Raw genomic sequence first — 17,776 nt, 5'->3', positions numbered from 1 at the left:
CACTCTTTCAGAAAGCAGTTACACTGAGACAATGACAGTTAAGCTTTGAAGACCTTTATTAAAAATGATTACCTTAGCAAGCACCTATAATATTAAAATAAAAAAAAAAAAAAAAAAATCCAGAACACTAAATAATATGATCATAATGTCTTTATTTCATTGAATAAATTAGATGCCTAGCCCCGCCCCACAAATAAAACAAAGTATGTGCAAGTACCCATCTGTAAAGTACCAGAAACATCATTAGAAAAACTGAATGGATAGAAAGACAGGACACAACAATAAACAAACAGGCAGGGTGGTGATCACAGCACACCAGAAATCTGTGCAATCGTCATCTGCATTTGTGTTCCACTGATTCAGTCTCCTGCAATGAGGTCCTCCCAGAAACATCATCTATTGGCAATAAAAAGAATGATTCCAGGCTATAAGTGTTTGAATAAGACAGTCAAGCTCCATGGTGGTCCTTTCCAAAGCAGAAATTAGAAAAAAATAAGCCCAACAGAAAGCTCAGACTCAGACAGGGGCTTGTAAACACGGCAGAGGAGGTGAAGTGATTTAGACATTTAAAGTTCACTATTTAAAGTTTTCAACACTCTCAGGAAAAATGTGCAGAAATTGTAACAGCTTGTCACTAGGGCAGATCCCCAAGGACATCTCTGTAACTTATTTATAAAAATGTGCACATCAGTACCTTAAAGGTATATATTAGTACTCTAAATGTACTAATATGCACCTTTTAGTGTTAGATAAGGTACAAAGTTACCCTTTAAGGGTACTGTCACAAGCTGTTGTACACCTAAAACTACAATTTTCACACATTTTTTTTTCTGACAGTAAGGGAAGGCAGAACAACAAGTCAGAAACTGCTTACAACTCTTTTTCCATGTTGCAAGACTGACACAAAACATTTCCTGTGAGATTCTGAGGAAATGTCACACACATTGTGGAGAAACGGCTTTGGTGGATTTTGATCCAATAACATTTTAGCATTGGGGTGATGATTAATACGAGTATAACAGAGGAAACTTCCTCTTTACACACTGTAGTACAAAACCAGACTGACTGGTGCAAGAAGTTAAAAACCAGCAAGATCATCAGAATCACGTGTACTATGAATTTCAAGAGAAATAAACATGCCAGTATGTCACTACAAACAGAAAAGTGTATAGAAAAACAGAAAGTGTAAATGTAACATGAATCAACACCAACAAAGGACACATAAACGTACACAAAATTACCCCAGTTTGGGTTAGTATCATCATTCATATAAATAGAAGAACCACAGCTGCATCTTCATTACAAGACATGACAGACAAAAGACAATAAAAGACCCAGTGAGCACATTAGTTAAAACGTTAACATCTCTGTAGCACGAAAGGATCCATAACAGATCTATAAAAGAATAAGACCGCAAAAGAATAAACGTTTCAGACCCAGAGTCCAGATCTAATGAAGATAATCACATCCGCTTATTATTGCCATTATTCAAGATGACTAAGAATTATGGGTGTAGCTGTGCCATCATAACGGACTGAAAAGGAGACCGGAGACCAAAGTTCTGAAGAATAACAAACTTATATTTATCTGTGGAGGACATCCAAATACCCAATGCTGAGGACAATGGTGTATGAGACTGGAAAACATAAATAACGTGCACACCACGACGGACAATGCCAGGTGATTCATCATGATTCAGATAGAACTGAGTAAAGATCATAGTCCAGACTTCTCCTCCACTTCGAAAGGTAGTCGACCGTCAAAGTTAGGAAACACTTCCCTGTGATGGTAATTTTCGAAGGAGAAAAAGAAGGGAGCATGAGACAGATGGAAAATGGTGCTTTGATGGCGCATTTAACCTGGCAGCAGCAGTCAATACAATATCCACAACACTGCTTTCCTTTAGTGTAACAAAGTCATTCTTTTGAGTGCCCATGAGTCACATTCACACACATTCAGTCAAATCTGGCCAAGAATATTTGATTTGGCATTACAGCACTCTGATCCAGAGATTAAAACCAGAGAAAGTGGGGTTGGACATAGCATTATAGATGCTATAGTCAAAAAGATGAGGTTTATAGGGGTTAAAGTGTAGTTATTAATACTACAGAAATAAACTGACACCTAATTCCTCTGTAGCAGGAACAGAAGAACAGCGTAACGAAACCAATGGGCAGTGTCTGTGCAAAACAGGCACAATCCAACAGTGTCAAACTTTCATTATGGAGGCTGTTAGCCATCTTAGTGCAGGGTGGCCCAAATATCTCCCAGAGAACCAGCCACAAAAACACCTCAAGTGTTTTTTTGCTCCACCTGAACTCCTCTGAGACAAGACATGGCACCTCGTTCTGCAGTCCCCTTCCTCAGTCTTCATCGCCTCCCATCAGGAACCCCAGTATGAAGTCATTGGTTTTCTGACGATCGTGTTGCGTCTGTTTTCCAGCAAGGTTGGGAGGCGGTCGAATGAGGAGGCTTGCGAAGAGAGAAGCTGGTGAAGAGGTACAAGAAGAGACATAACAGTAACGCACCTGAATGTCTGCAATCTCCTGGCACTAGAGAAAGCCAGACTCACCTAGGAGGTTGGCGTTCAGGTTGTTGTCAATCGAGTGTTTGAGTAATTCTCTCAAGAAGGCCATCAGGTAGCGGAACACATTGCGATGGGCTCGTGGGAGCTGAGATATTAGCTGCCGTTTAGAGGAAAACAAAGAATTAATCCTTAAACTTTATTTCTTGGTTTAAAATGCATTTTGAATCTTATATTCTTCAGTGTGGCCTCAAACTTTTGGAAGCCACTGTATTTTAGATGCTTGTCATAAGATCAATGTAAAAAAAAAAGACACAAAAAGAAGACTTTCGATTAATCATTTGAACAGTCTTATGTATAAAATATATGGCAAAAATATGCTTGGATGGATGAGACGTGTGTGTGTGGTTGTTTTTGTGTGTGTGTGTGTGTGCGTGTGTGTGTGTGTGTGTGTGTGTATATATACATATATATATATATATACACACGCACTTTTACATATACACATACACACACACACACACACACATATACACGTAGTTTGAGGTCAGTAAGATTTATATATTCGTGAGTTTATAACAGTATAATAATTTTACACAATTATATTAACAGTTTTACATAAATCCTATTTAACGTTTTTTTTTTTTTTTTTTTTGATTATCACAAATAAACAGCAACTGAACTGCATAGTTTAGACTCCATTGTTAATTCTGTATAAGTTACATCAATAGCTGAAAGACAGTTTCTTTCATATAAGCAAAATGGACAATAAAATACACCCAAGTGAATCAGAATCAAATCACACTGAATGCAGAATCATATGGAGAGCTTGTGAATAGGAACTGAAACAAGAACATACATGGATTGCTAGACCTACCACAAATAGCATATTTAATACATAGTCTTGACAGTCCCCAGTATAGTTACTGTCATGCATCCATGTTTACCTGCTTGCACAGGCGGCTGTCATGAGAGCATTCAAGACAGCGCTGATAGAGTTCATAACACAGCACTGGCTCAGGAAGAGCCTCCAAGAAGATCAATAGTGCTTCGGCAACTGAGTGATTAGAGCCAGCTAAACAAGTCAAGGAGAACCACGGTGAACAGTGAGAATGCACATTTTAGCATCAGGAAGAGAAAATACAGCAGTGAGAAAAAGGAAAAGACAGGGAGAGAAAAGAAAGTACACAGTGTCTCTAGGGATGTCTCGAGCACCATTACAGTAGGACAGAGGAAACATTCTCAGTCTCTCAGCAGCACAGGGATGAATTGTGTGGGAGAGTCCAGCCTGTACGAGCAGTTTTAAAGGGAGCAACTCGGTCACATTCACTGACATTACAGACATTCGCATTTCTAAGCTAAGTAACTCTGAGAGTCCTTTAAAAAGGTTTGTACAGACTACCAAATATAAATCTATCTGCTGGGAAAATCTCATCCTTTCCATATATAAACATATTTATATATCTTTTGGTGGGAAAGGATACGGATGGATTCAGGAATGCTGGTGTCCAAGCAGTCAATAATATTTTGTAGATCATCTTGCAGGCCAGGGGTCTGGAAAAGGTCCTCCTGTGTATATAAAAAAAAAACTCATTAGTAATTTGAGATGTTATAGCTAATCATTGGTGCATTCATGCTTTATTTTGTTTACCTGCTGGCAGGCCTTGGTGTAGAGGTGATTAACAAGCAACCAGACCTCTTTGGGAATCCTCAGAGGTTTATCCTCTGTTCCATCATTGTACAACAAGAAATTAATCCGGCATTTTTCCTGTGAAATTGAAAATGTATCACTTTCTTACTGTATTAACTTTAATGTTCTTACAGAGACATAAGGTATCTTGTGGTACCTTCCACAATTACAGCACATTTTGGTGTCACATAATTTGTTTTAAATTGCTAGATCTTATACTTTTGTTTTCTTTCGTATACATTTTGTTGAACTTTTTTTTTTCAACTGTATTCAACATTTAAAATCATAAAACACTGACTTTAAGTTGAAATTATATGTTAAGGCATGCAGTTCCACTTGTATTATAAGTGGAACTGCATGCCTTTCTGCCAAAATAACTAAAAACTTTTCTTAAAATGGTCACAGCCAATTTTGTTTAAATATTTTTAAAAAGTTTCTTATGCTCACCAAAGCTACATTTATTTGATCAAATAAAGTAAAAACATTAATAGTATGAAATATTTTTACAATTTAAAATAACTGTTGCCTATTTTAATATTTTAAAAAGCAATTTACTCCTGTGATGGCAAAGCTGAATTTTCAGCAGCCTTCAGTCTCGCATGATGCTTCAGAAATCATTCTAATATGCTGATTTGCAGATCAAGAAACATTTTAAATTATTTAAACTTTTATATATTGTCATATAATGTTATATTGTTTTATTTTCACCCTTTTTTTGTGGAAAGTGCCTTTAAAAATACAGATGGTTCCAGTACAACCTGGAGAATGACCACTTGGTTAAAACTTTAAAAGCATATAAAAGCCAAATTCATCCATGTGACATTTGAAATAGGTGATAAACAGTATCAAACAAGACGCAGAAATGTATTACGTGGGGATAAATGACAGCCCCAAGACCACTGAACAATATAAGGGAACTCATGCAATTAGTAGGAATGCAACTCATGCTGAGCCACAGAGGCAAAAACAACTCTGAAGAACAGTCGACTCCAAATTACAAACACTGATTTGTGAGGCGGGTTTCGCCATGCTGTGAGCTGCTTTCTCTCTCTACTAATCTAATATCGCTGGCTGGTGAGCAGTGAGCTGGGTGAGGAAAGGAGGGGTAGAATTCAAGCTGAGAGATTCAAGCCTCAGTGACTTTCATTAGCCTGAACCAGCAGAGTGACTGCAGCAAGCTGACCCATAGGAACAGGCAAGCACATCGAGACAAGCACACTGGCACAAATGTTTAAAAACAGGACAAAGTCACCCACCATCACACATGTAGGTCACAATAATTGCAGCTGTCCTATTGCATAACCTAATATGTCTTTTCTGTGGACAAAGAGGGGCTTTACCTTTTCTATGCAGCTATCCTCTCCCTGAGAATAATGCAGACCCAGAATGATTGGTCAGAAAGGAGTAGTCAGAGAAGAAAGGAGTAAAAGAAGGGACAGAGATGAGACAATGGAGAAACAAACAGTGAGAACACGGAGCCAGTATTGCAAAATCACAGATAAGCAGCTTTCAGTAATCAAAGGTGATCACTGAACAGCAGAGAGACAGAAAATAACTCAAGATGACTACTCTCTAAATGAAAAACTAACCATATTTTGAGAATGGAAATGTTACAAACAGCACGGGTGGTTTGGATGATGACCTACTGATGCCTCACCAGATCGATGAGTTTGGTGATGGGGATCTCACGGATGGGCTTCTCATTTCTAGCCTCAAAGAAGAATCATGTATAACTGGACATCTAAAATCTCTTATCTAACATCTGGTGGCAGAATTCCTTGCCACTGCCTGTCATGACCTTCCACTGGCAAAAAAAAGGAAGATGACAGCTTTGGCTTTTGCAACGTCAGCCACTTATCCTTACTTAGCCAATACGGCACAGGGTCACTAAAGATATGCCGAAACAACTGATCAGCCATGCCTCACCAGATCGATGAGTTTGGTGATGGGGATCTCACGGATGGGCTTCTTCATACGGCACAGGGTCTCTAAAGATGTGCCGAAACAGCTGGGCAGGTAGTTTCCCGCAATAGTGATGAAGTAGTCTTTCCCCCGGTCCAGATGAAGCACCAGGATGTCCTCGATTTTATCCACACCAGAGTTTAGCAGCATCACAGAGTCTTTACTGACATACACCTCCAGAAAGATCTCCATTGCCTCATCTACAAGAAATAGGAACATATATAAACAATGTCGAGGATGCACGTTCTGCACATGAATAAAAAAATTTAAATGAAACATCATATGTTTTTTTTAACTGTATATGGCCAGCTGACATGACACTTTACTGTCTTTAAAGAAAAGGCAATTCATTTATTCTCGTTTTCATCATTTGGTAAAATGACCTATTCACAAAACTGTGTTTTAATTATGGATGTGAGTTTTTTTTTTTTTATCAAAACACCAAAACTGAAATTAGTTTTCCATTAGCTGTTTAAGGATTGGTGTTCACAGGTCATAATCTAGCAATAGTAAAGTTTTTGGCAATAAGCCGCCTCTTGATATTTCATGTGAACAAATTTCACATATTTTCCGTAAAATTCTGTGATCCTTCTGGATGTGGATGCAAATTAAGTATACTGACATTACCTAAATGGAATATTTTTTCAATAAAGTCCAGCCATGAAATTGCAAAAAAAAACGAAAAAAAAAAAAAAAAAAAAAAAAAAAAAAAAACGGGTAAAGGATAAAAGGAGTTTTATCAAACAATTGGTACTTGTCAACTACAACATTCATTTTTATTTGATGCCATATGAGATACTCACTAGGGTCTAGTACCCCTTCGCTGGGCTCAGCACGTAGCCAGGGCTTACAGTACTGCGAATCATTGAGTTTGGGAATGAAGGCGAAGGTGCAAGCAACCTGTCCGTCATTAGTGATGAGAAAACTCCGACGCTGAAGCTGACGGAACTTCACATTCTCAAAAGTGAACTATGGGATAAAGAACAGGTGTAACATGAAACTGATGCTGTAAGCACATACAATACCATTCAAAATTTTTGGCAAAGCTGAATACTAAGCAGCCATTCTTCAGTGTCACATGATCCTTTAGAAATTATGCTAATATGGTGCTCAAAAACTTTTCTTATGATCAGTGTTAAAAACAGTTGTGCTGCTTAATATTTATGTGGATACCATGATATATTTTACATTTATGTATGCATTACAAAATATCATCAATGTGCATTGATTCGGGGTGATGCAGATCAATTTATTTTTACTGTATTTTCTTTCTTTAATTCAAAGACATAGACTGGTGCATTTAGTCTGAAAGCAATTATGGCACAATTATGATCAGCCCATAATCCACTCGCAGTCCAGAGAAATGCTAAGATTGTGCAAATATTATTGATATATATATTATATATATATACTGGAAAAAATACATTGGATCAAAGAAAAAACAGATTGCAAAAATCCATCTTCCTATCTTTACACAAGGCCAGTGGATCAATGCAGAGACAGTTTGTCAGAGTCTGGCTTTCTGTCATTACTCACCTCCCGTTGTGTTAGGGACAAAGAGGGCAGAAAGTCATTTTCCAACCTGTCCATGTCCCGCACAATCTCTTCAAACACCTTCTTGTAGCGCTGCTCAATCACCATCTTCACCTGCAGCACACATAAAATCAGTGTGATGCTCTCAACTCCTTAATAGGAGCAGGATGAAAGAAGTAAACATCACCCCGATACTGAAGAGAGAGCTGACAGGTTTGTGGTCACTGGTCTTCAGCTCCATGTGACTTCGGTAGTGAAGCTGCTTCACGCTGCTCCCCCTCCAGAGGATACGGTCGCACCAGGCAGGGACTCGACACTTCCCACTGTGGATGACAAAAACCAAATCATGGCACATCAACAGATTCTTTTCATTTTAAGATTATCAAACAATGATGCATAAAGGAAGAGGTCCTAATCTCCAAGAAATTTACCTTGAGTCCCATCGGTCTGATTTAGCATCATATTTGTAAGTTGGCCAGAAATTAATCTCCCCTTCCATGAAGTCAGTGAAGGCACGTTTAGTATTTCTCTGGATGTTCAGCTGACAAAGTGAAACAGAAGATGTTATTAAGTGTGCTTTAAGAACAAAAATGGAAGTCTGCCTATATTTGGCTACCACATAAAGAACTGCCATATACACACACACAGTAAAAGGAAAAAAGGAAGCAACAAATGATAACCTAAACCAGATAAATACAGTTATAAAAACCACTAATGAACACAAGTTTATTTTTTAATTACAAATATTAATAACAAGTGAAACAATTATAAAATAATATTATAAAGTAGCATCATTGCAAGGTCTCACCTGATCATACTCCTGCAGCTTCCGCAGCTCCTTCGAAGCAATAAGTTTTTTTACTTCCCCAGCATCAGGAAAACATAGCCTGTAGTTGAGATCTCCAAGCCAAATCACCACACTTAAGAGGAGAAATCATAACACTGAACCATTTAAATATAGACCCAATATTAGCTTTAAAATTCTGTTATCTAATCACAGAAAATCAGTTTCAAAAACGGCTACACTGGATAACTAGATGTCTGGGACACTCACTCATGTTTGACTATACTTAGAGGTGGATATTCCAGCAGATGGAAACTCATGCGGGCACATATGTCTTTGTAGTCCTGGTTCCGCCGCTCATAATCATCCACATGAGCCGCCAAGTGAGAGTTTACGAAGCAGAAGCTAGTATTATGGAACACAAAGCGCACAGCCACGCCTCCTTTATTCCCCTACAGTAATAGAACAATAAAAGTGGGTTAATATTATCAGGTCACTGACAGTGATCTTCTGTATCATTCGTTTTGAGGTCATTTCTGTTATTTGTGTAATCAATACCCCTCTAAGATTACACCATATCTAATGCAAATACAACAAAAGATACACATTATATGCCAAGTGATAGGCTAGAAGTACTTCCTGTTTTGACAAACCACTTCCTATTGTTAAATTCAAACGTACCATTTTATTCATAAGGCCAGTTCCCACAGATTCAGAAGCCACCTCTCGAATGTGATGTTGGTGCTCCTCGTTGACATACACCACCAGCATCATTCCCACCAGGCGAATGATACGGATCTGTAGACAGGATGCAGAGCCTCATGAAAAGTTCACATAAAAATTAAAACAAGCACCACATACTTTCTTCAGTTGACCACAGGATGCCACAGGAAAGACTACATTTTAAATGTTGAACAGCAAAAATCAGTTATCGTTCGCTCACCTGTTTGTATCTGGCTTTATGATGGAGGCTTCGCTCTACTGCATCAACCCATAACTGTTCTTTGGATGAGTCCATATAGAAAAAGGCCTCAGTGCTCAGGTCCAGTTCCTGAAATCTGCCAAATAACAGAACAAATTGATATGAACATAATCAATCAAATCTACGAATGGACAATTAATAATGTACAGGGCTCCAGATTCATTCTTCCCACTGGTCGCACTTTTGCGACTAACTTTCTCAGTTGCACGATGCAATATTTACAACATGGGATTAATCAATGCATGCTGATGAACATTTATCATAGTTTATAGTTATAGGGAAACGGTTAACATTCAAATACAAATAAAATGATTTGAATTTTGTGAATGGGAGTTCCTCTTTTGCCATGTTATAAGCTGGGCTTCAGGTGCTTTCATTTCGAATTCAAGATCTTGTTGTCACGCTTTACAAGAAAATATAATTGTCTGTTTTGCTTACATACATCTACACACCTTTCACTTTGTAAGACTAAAACAAAAGATGGATTCATTATTTTTAAGTTAAAAGCACAACAACAATAAAACAGTAAGATACATTGACAAACTTGCTTTCAAAACGTTTATTAACAAAAACGAATAAGATGAGGCATGGCATACTCCACATGCTGTATTATATACGACTAATAAATTACAGAACGTTTAGCAAACACTGAGGAATCAAAAAACAAAAAAAACAAATAGAGCCCCCATAGTGTAACCTGAGATAAACAGCAAAGATAACAAGCTTTTCAAAATGAAAACAAAAAGAAAAGTAAAACTAAACTTGATGACGGTGACATTGCTTGCATGTTTTTTTTTTTCCCCACAAGAATACCAACATGTTCACCTTCTCTGGATTAAGAAGCGGTCTTTTACTTTAGCTTGAAAACCATTCATCATTTCCTCAATATTCGCATAATTTTTTCTGCAAGCACCTTTGCGCTTGTGCTGACGTGGCAAGTAAAAACCAGGCTGAGTGAGTGGGTACTTGAGAGGATGATAAAATAGCGGGGGACGGGAAGCGAAAACAGAGACTGACTGGATGTGCCGTTAGCGAAATCGCCTGTGCATTTATTTTAAATATAATTATATAAAATTTTTGCAGTGGCACGAGTGCGACCTCTAAAAAATTTAGTCGCACCAGCAGGAAAAATGGTCGCAAAATGCAACTATTTGGTCGCAGTCTGGAGCCTTGATGTACAATGATCTATAAAGGGTGAAATATTTAATGTCTGTCCCACAGGACTCACAAAATTGCAACTATAATGACTGTTTTCAAACAGGTTTCTCAAACACTGCCCCATCTGCATGCTCCAAATGTGTTTCCAGTGGAGCAAGGACCTCATGTTCTGCCACTCACCCCAGTGCGTAGACATCTGGAGGGTCTGGGTCACAGCACAGCCAGGGCTTAAGACTGCTGTCAGGAGACTGACCATTAACATTCCAAGTGCCAATGAAGAACCTGTAAAACAGTGACTCAATCAAATACCAGGAATCAGTTCAAACAAAATCACACATTTTCAAGCATGTTACATTTACCTAAAGTTCTTAATGTCCACGTATTCTTTCTCCTTCTTGTTGAGACGATACTTAAGCAGGCCTTCCCTTGACCCTGTGTGGCTGCTCATCATGGCCTGTCTCATGGTGTAGTTGGATGGGGTGACAGACTGAAGTCTGTAACAACAAACAGCAATAAGTTCACAGCTAAAATCCACAGGCTTCTGCATTTAAGACCAGTAGCACTCACTCATTTCTGACTGATTTGGAGTTCTGTGCGGATGGTGGCCTTTCTTTGGTAGTTGGGCCTGCTGTGAGGTTATTCGATGGTGTATATGTGCCCTTCCGAGGGGGCAGAGGGGGCAGTGGTGGAGGAGGTGGCTCTCGTTGCGCAACTATACGGTTTTGCTGGTTCTTCTTTTCTTCAAAGCCAAAATCTGTGGTCATTGAGAGGCCGGAGTCTATAAACATAGAGAGGAACAGACCAGCATGATTGTAAGTGACAAAGTGTTCACTAGCAACTACTCTCTTTGGTGTATCTACCCATGTAGAAATTGTAATGTTCTAGTATTATCTGTGCCATTTTTTATAACATACCTGTGTTTGGGGGCTTTACTAAAGTGCTATTGTTGATTTTATTTGAGGTGGATTTGGAGGTTCCTCTTTGAGGTGGGACTGGAATGCAGTCTTTGACCGGAACAGGTACAACAGGCTCCATCTTTCTGGGTTGTGAACTCTTCTTCTCAGCTAAAGGTGGACCATTTAACAGTGATGTTTCATGTAGTTATTGTGGCGAATGGTTTTCAAAATGTCTTCAGCAGTAAAAAAAATATTAAATTTTGTAATTTTAGTGTAGGTAGCTCTACTTCAAGAGTGGACAGTAAAGCACAGGTCTGTTACAGTGTACAGTAGGCATAAACACTTTGATGCAAGACCAAAAATCTGTACATTCAAACAGACTCAGAAGGATAAAATCAACCTGTCAGAATAAACCACAACCAAAAGAAAAACAAAACAAGAAAAGTAGTAACCAGGGAAAAATTTTTTTGGTGGTGGCTTAACCTTCTTTCTTTTTTTTCAAATATCCTTATAAAAACTAATATAAAAATCTTTGATTAGAATTCTTATTGCTTTAACTATATTTTTCAAAAAACAACAAAAACAAATGGTGGTGGCTTAACCTTTGACTTGATTGTGGTTGTAACAACATAAACTAAACAAATTTAATAATCAACAAAAATGTGTGTCAAAATTTCTGCAAGACATTGAGGTCAAATTCTTCCAGGAAGCATTCATTACCAACACACCTATAAATCTGGGTGTTGATTACTCTGGTAAATAAATGATTAGAGTAGTTAATAAATAAGAAATGTGGCTTGATGTTTGTGGCTGCATTCTGTGCAGGGAAAATGAGGTGTATCACCTTGCTGTTTGGCCTTCGTCACATGCTGTAAGAAGGACTGAGTGTGAACATCATCCTGCAGCTCCAGGAGAAGCTCCGGCGTTTGCTCGCCTTGAAGACGAACCCGTACTGTCGCTGTTGAGGAACATTGTGTCACATTCTCACATCCAAACATCGAGCTATGCATTTATTTAATTAGCAAAAGCACTTATTTATTGAAGCAATATGCATTAAGAAACCTGCCCAAGTATACAAATCGCTTAAAAATTTAAGCTTCAACCATTTCATACAATCTATAGAAATAAAATTAAATGGATAAGAGTAGCAATAAGCTGCATAAACTGAATGCTGCTACAATAAGCTGGTTACAGCTGGATAGATATGAGTGAACTATAAATTATGTAACAATTATTTGAAAAACACTTGATTTGTATTCTACGCTGATGTAATCATCCCAACACACTGCACAAAATTGAATAAGACACTTGGCTATGATTCAATAAAATATAAAAATAATTTAAAACAAGCAATCGCATTAAAAAAAAAAAACAATTGAAAAGAGTACTAATTAAAAACTTACTGTTAATCGAGATGTCAATGAGAAGCGCTTCTTCAGCCTCTAAAATAGGAAATTAAAGAATGTCAAGGACAGATTTTGTACCAGGAAGACTGTACCAGGAAATACATAACATAAATAATAACCTTCCCTCTATGGTGACAAATGATTTTCAAATATTTGATCTGGAGAAGGAGATTTCATCATTCAGAACAGTGCTTATTATATAAGCCTCACTGACAGAGACCAAAGGTGAGTTTGAACAGGGAGAAAAATATTATAGTGAGGAGAGAGCAAATGCGTTTACACTGTTACACAAAGTCCTTCTGTAAAGTATAAATAGTCAATAGAAGCTTACCTCGAACTATCTGAAAATGGTTATTAATGGGGATAGAGAGCTGGGGCACTGGGCTTAATACAATTGCTTCAGGATTTGCCAGAATATCCAACCTAACAACAAGAGATTCATTCATGAAATGTCATACAAGAATACATAACCTGTCTCACAAGACTTCCTTTATCAATTCATTTTATTCTAGGACTTTATATTTAGTTTTTTCGACAGAAACACTCAGTTTACAAAACAGTTTATACGTTTAGCATGCGGTACACTGTAGAGTATCATTTAAGAGTTTTGGGTCAGTATGATTTCATTTTTTAAGGAGATTCATCAAAAGTGACATGGATAAGACATTATAATGCTACAAGATATTTATAATGTTACAAAAGATTTCCATTTCAAATAAATTCTGTTCTTTTGAAGTTTCTATTCATCAAAGAATTCTGGAAAAAAAAGCTGTTTTTAACTAATAATAAGAACAAATGTTTCTTGAGCAGCAAATCATATTAGCATATTAGAACGATTTCTGAAGGATCATGTGACACCGAAGGCTGGAGTAATGGCTGCAGAAAAGTCAGCTTTGTCATCACAATAATACATTTTAAAATATATTACAATAGAAAAATTTTTCTTTTTAATTGTAAGAATATTATTTCACAAGGTTGCTGTTTTTACTGCATTTGTGATCAAATAAAATGAAGCCTTGGTGAGCACAAGAGACATTGTCAAATCTTACTGACCTCAAACTTTTGAACGGTATTGTACCTCTCATATTTCCACTATGGTCCAGCATAATCTTATCTCATCAAAAATGTATCTTCAGAATGTATAGGGTGGAAGGAAGCTTAAGGAAATGCAGCAGGCTAAATGCATATGGAGGGCTAATTGCAGACCATATTTCACTCTCTGACAATAACAGTGCCAACTCCAGGGCATCAGGTTCCTCTCAACATGGTCTTACCTACATTAAACTCCATGAAAAATTCAATTACAGTGGATTATTGGAAAAACCTTCAGATTTCACTGCCTGAGTGTGCTATGCAAACACATGCAGGCAAGACTAGAACCCCTCTGTGCTGCCGGTGAGCCCCTCTCATTGAGTCTCAGAAGACGATAATTGCTGTAATGGATGTTGTTGCCAGGAAACGAAGCACTCATGAACAAGGGAAATTTGGCCTAGACTTACTAAGCAATCTCACATTCAATCAATACAAATAATAGCCCCGTGTAGCGATGATGGTTATAATCTGCTCATGCCAAAAATGTTTCCTTATTCTCTGAGGTTAAACTGTGGCACTCGCTGCCACATTAACGTTTCATTAACTGCACAGCTCAAAATCGTTTTGCAGTTCAAGCACTCCCCATCCACCCCAGAAGTCTGTCCGGCTAAATGAAACATTATATACTTTTATTAGCTGGTTACACCTTCAGTGATCTATACAAAGATGCTCTAGCAGTTTAAGGGGACAGTTCACCCAAAAATGAAAATTCTGTCCTCATCTACTCACCCTCATGTTGTTGCAAACCCATAAGACTTTTGTTCATCTATAAAACACAAACCTGCAAGAAACCTGAAACCTGAGATTTCTGTCCCTCTACTGAAGGTCCATTTCACCATAACTTTGAAGGTTCATAAAAAAAAAAAAAGTTCAGGAATTGATAATAAAAGTAATCCATATGAATTTAGTGGTTTCATTCATGTCTTCTGAAGAGACAATTGCTTTACAAGATTATAACAGATATAATTTTTTCATTATTAACATTTTAACACTGATCAAAGTATATAAATAGAGCTAATCAAATGTGGTAAAGGAAAGCTTGAGTGTACACTTGAACACAAGCATGTTTGAGTTTCCTCAATAACCAATAAAGTTTGTTCTCACCAGTCAAGCAAGGTATGGTTGAGCTGCCATATACTGTTTTTTTGTGCTCTATGTATGTGCGATGATCAATGTTTATATGTGAATGAATAACTAAACTATTTTAATTTTTAGGTAAACTATCACTTTAAAGTCTTAAATTGTTCCTCTAACTCTTTGGTTCCCAATCCTGATCCCGGAGAACCCCAACATAGCACATTTTCGATGCACTTCTTATCTGACACACACATTTGAGGTCTTGAAGTTTTTATTATTGAGCTGATGAGGTGTGTTTGATTAGGAAGACATCTACAATGTGCAGTGTTGGGGATTCTCAAGAATCAGGATTGGGAACCACTGCTCTAACTGATTTCCTATAATCCAAGAGTTTTGTAAAGCATGACCACCTACAGAAGTAATCTGCATAAAAGATTTCAATGCATAATTTTACATCTAATGGCTAATACTCACAGTCAATGTATGCTTCCTGATGCATTTCTGAAATATCAACTGCATACTTTGTTCTTACTGTTATGAGATCCTTGTCATTACACATGGATGGATTAAAAAAAAAAAACATTTGTGACCTCTTTTGCCCAGGCAATTCTTGAGCTTTGAGTAAAGCTGAGTGTATACAGTTTTAATGCAGTTAAAGAGTTTGTGTGCTCATGTGAGGCTTATTAGGCTCTAGGACACCGAGGAGGAATGCAGAATAATGGGCAGCATGCTGGCATCCACCAAACACACAACGAAAGCCACACTGCCTCATTGCACAGTCTTTCACAGAGTCTTCTGACATCTATAGCAACCAGCAGTTAGGGCGATATATTTTTTTTTTTCACATTTCTGGGATTCACAGAAGCAGAGGTTGTCACAGTTGGGTTAACCAGTAGTGAATGAGAGACTACAACAAATATGATTTTTGCATTCCAAGTTGCTCCAACAGCAAAAGAAAAAAAAATCCATGATGGTGTTTCCACAACTTGGCAAAAGAGAAAAAAAATAGAAAGAGTTTGATTATGGCAGTTAGACCAGAGGAAGATGTCAAATACAGCCACTGTATTAGAAACACCCTTGCAGCTGTTCATTTTTTTTTTTATGCCAATATAACACAAAATATGCTGTTATAAATGCACATGATATTTTTGTGGAAATTCTTCATCACAGTCTGTGAAAGGGTCCATATTCACGTTCTTTAACGTCTTTGAAAGTTGCTGAGGTTTTAGGGATGATAATCAAAAATCACGTACATCAGATTGAAAGGAAAAGATATATCTTGTAAGACATAACTTGTGTAAAATGTAAAAAAGCATCGGATGTAAAAACAAACAGCAGCTTGTTAAAAGCCAGCTGCATTCTCAACATAGAGATGCTCTATAGATAGCTAGCAATTAGACTGCCTGTGTTGGTGGGTTTGGTTGCTAGTCATGTCAAAATGGGCAAAAACGACAACACAATCATCAATGTAATAACACAGACAGGCAGTACCACCTGACAGAATGAGCAGTTCAGTCCAAAAACTGATTGAACAGCTGTTCTGGTGCTCATCTTTCTCAACTAATCCTGTTTTGCACAAAAGCATTGTTTAGTATAACAGCAAAACCATGTGAATCAAGTGGAATGAAAACTGAGATCAAACGGTCTACTCACTTGAACTGTCCAGAACACTCTAACAGGGACAGAAGTCTTGGTTCTTTTTGTCCGTTTCTGAGCTCATGTCCTCTAACAGTCTGTAAAATCACTGTTAAGGATTCAATTGAATAGCTGGAGGCAGAGGAAAAGGGAAAAGGGTGTAAAGTGTGACGCCTCGTGGCTCTCCAAACACACACCCCCACACACTCCACACACACACACACACACACACACACACACACACACACACACACACACACACACACACACACACACACACACACACACAAAATCAAAGAACTTGTCGGACTTTATATAAATCCAATGGGTAAGAGATAAACATTTGTGAAAATCCCTATCATATTTCAAGATATATAAAAAAACATTAAAAGCGCTACTCTCATAATAAACAGCCATTGTTTCTGTAACAACTATAATGTCATACCTTACAGACACATCATATCAAGTGACAACAATGTCACGCAATGATGTTCAAGTTATTCCTGAGAAACAAAACGCTTACCATGAGACGCTTGCGTATAATTTATGTCAGACAGCAGAGAGAAAACAGCAACCCAAATGACAACATTTGAATTCGGTTCAGCCTCTTTAATACACTAACAAGACGAAAATAATTGTTATTTTTACCATTACAGCTAGGCTAACAAGGCACGGCTACATGACACAGCTACTGCTCTTTACAAAATTAAAATGAACAACCGAGCTCCCAAATAAAGGATACGGCCAAACACTGGCTATCGGATATCCCGAGTGAAGACTCCATCATGAATGTTGTTAAATGTGCTGAATTAAAGCCGTCAGGCGGCTAGCTAACAGGCTAAACAACTCAGCGAGAGTGTTTTCTCTTGTGAGGCTCCACCCCTCACCTCGCGTGCCGTGCTGGCCTTCCGGGCTGATTAAGAGGCGGCTCGCTCGATCTGGAATAATTTAGCCCGTAAAAACGGGTTTTGGATAAACACGGGTGGAGAAAAAAAAAACAACAATAACAAAAAAACAATCAATGTAACGTTTCACTC

General features: G+C 37.8%; 1 protein-coding gene and 1 pseudogene across 3 annotated transcripts; both read right to left on the bottom strand.

Annotated features, from left to right (window-relative positions):
• The window catches only part of LOC109102731, a 17,616-nt pseudogene extending 16,728 nt beyond the window's left edge, over nt 1-888 (bottom strand).
• LOC109102283 (OCRL inositol polyphosphate-5-phosphatase) lies at nt 133-17,776 on the bottom strand. 3 transcript variants are annotated; one of them, XM_042770225.1, is made up of 24 exons: nt 17,482-17,776; nt 16,758-16,837; nt 13,267-13,358; nt 12,933-12,971; nt 12,374-12,487; nt 11,548-11,697; nt 11,201-11,411; nt 10,993-11,127; nt 10,814-10,915; nt 9,437-9,551; nt 9,175-9,291; nt 8,764-8,945; nt 8,518-8,629; nt 8,141-8,250; nt 7,897-8,032; nt 7,713-7,823; nt 6,980-7,145; nt 6,141-6,376; nt 5,555-5,578; nt 4,176-4,292; nt 4,009-4,093; nt 3,472-3,599; nt 2,573-2,684; nt 133-2,488 (listed from the first exon to the last, which is right to left on the bottom strand). In XM_042770225.1, the coding sequence occupies exons 1-24, from the start codon at nt 17,524-17,526 to the stop codon at nt 2,364-2,366; spliced, it is 2,844 nt and encodes a 947-aa protein (XP_042626159.1). In that variant the 5' UTR covers nt 17,527-17,776; the 3' UTR covers nt 133-2,363. The 3 variants fall into 3 exon arrangements, with proteins under 3 accessions (XP_042626159.1, XP_042626161.1, XP_042626160.1); XM_042770227.1 differs by lacking the exon at nt 17,482-17,776 and adding an exon at nt 17,263-17,278 and having other exon boundaries at nt 16,758-16,871; XM_042770226.1 differs by lacking the exon at nt 5,555-5,578.

Source organism: Cyprinus carpio, chromosome A14, assembly GCF_018340385.1.
Source record: "Cyprinus carpio isolate SPL01 chromosome A14, ASM1834038v1, whole genome shotgun sequence".
In the NCBI taxonomy this organism is placed as follows: Eukaryota; Metazoa; Chordata; class Actinopteri; order Cypriniformes; family Cyprinidae; genus Cyprinus; species Cyprinus carpio.
The sequence above is the reverse complement of the archived record's forward strand: the minus strand, read 5'-3'. Positions and strand labels throughout refer to the sequence as shown.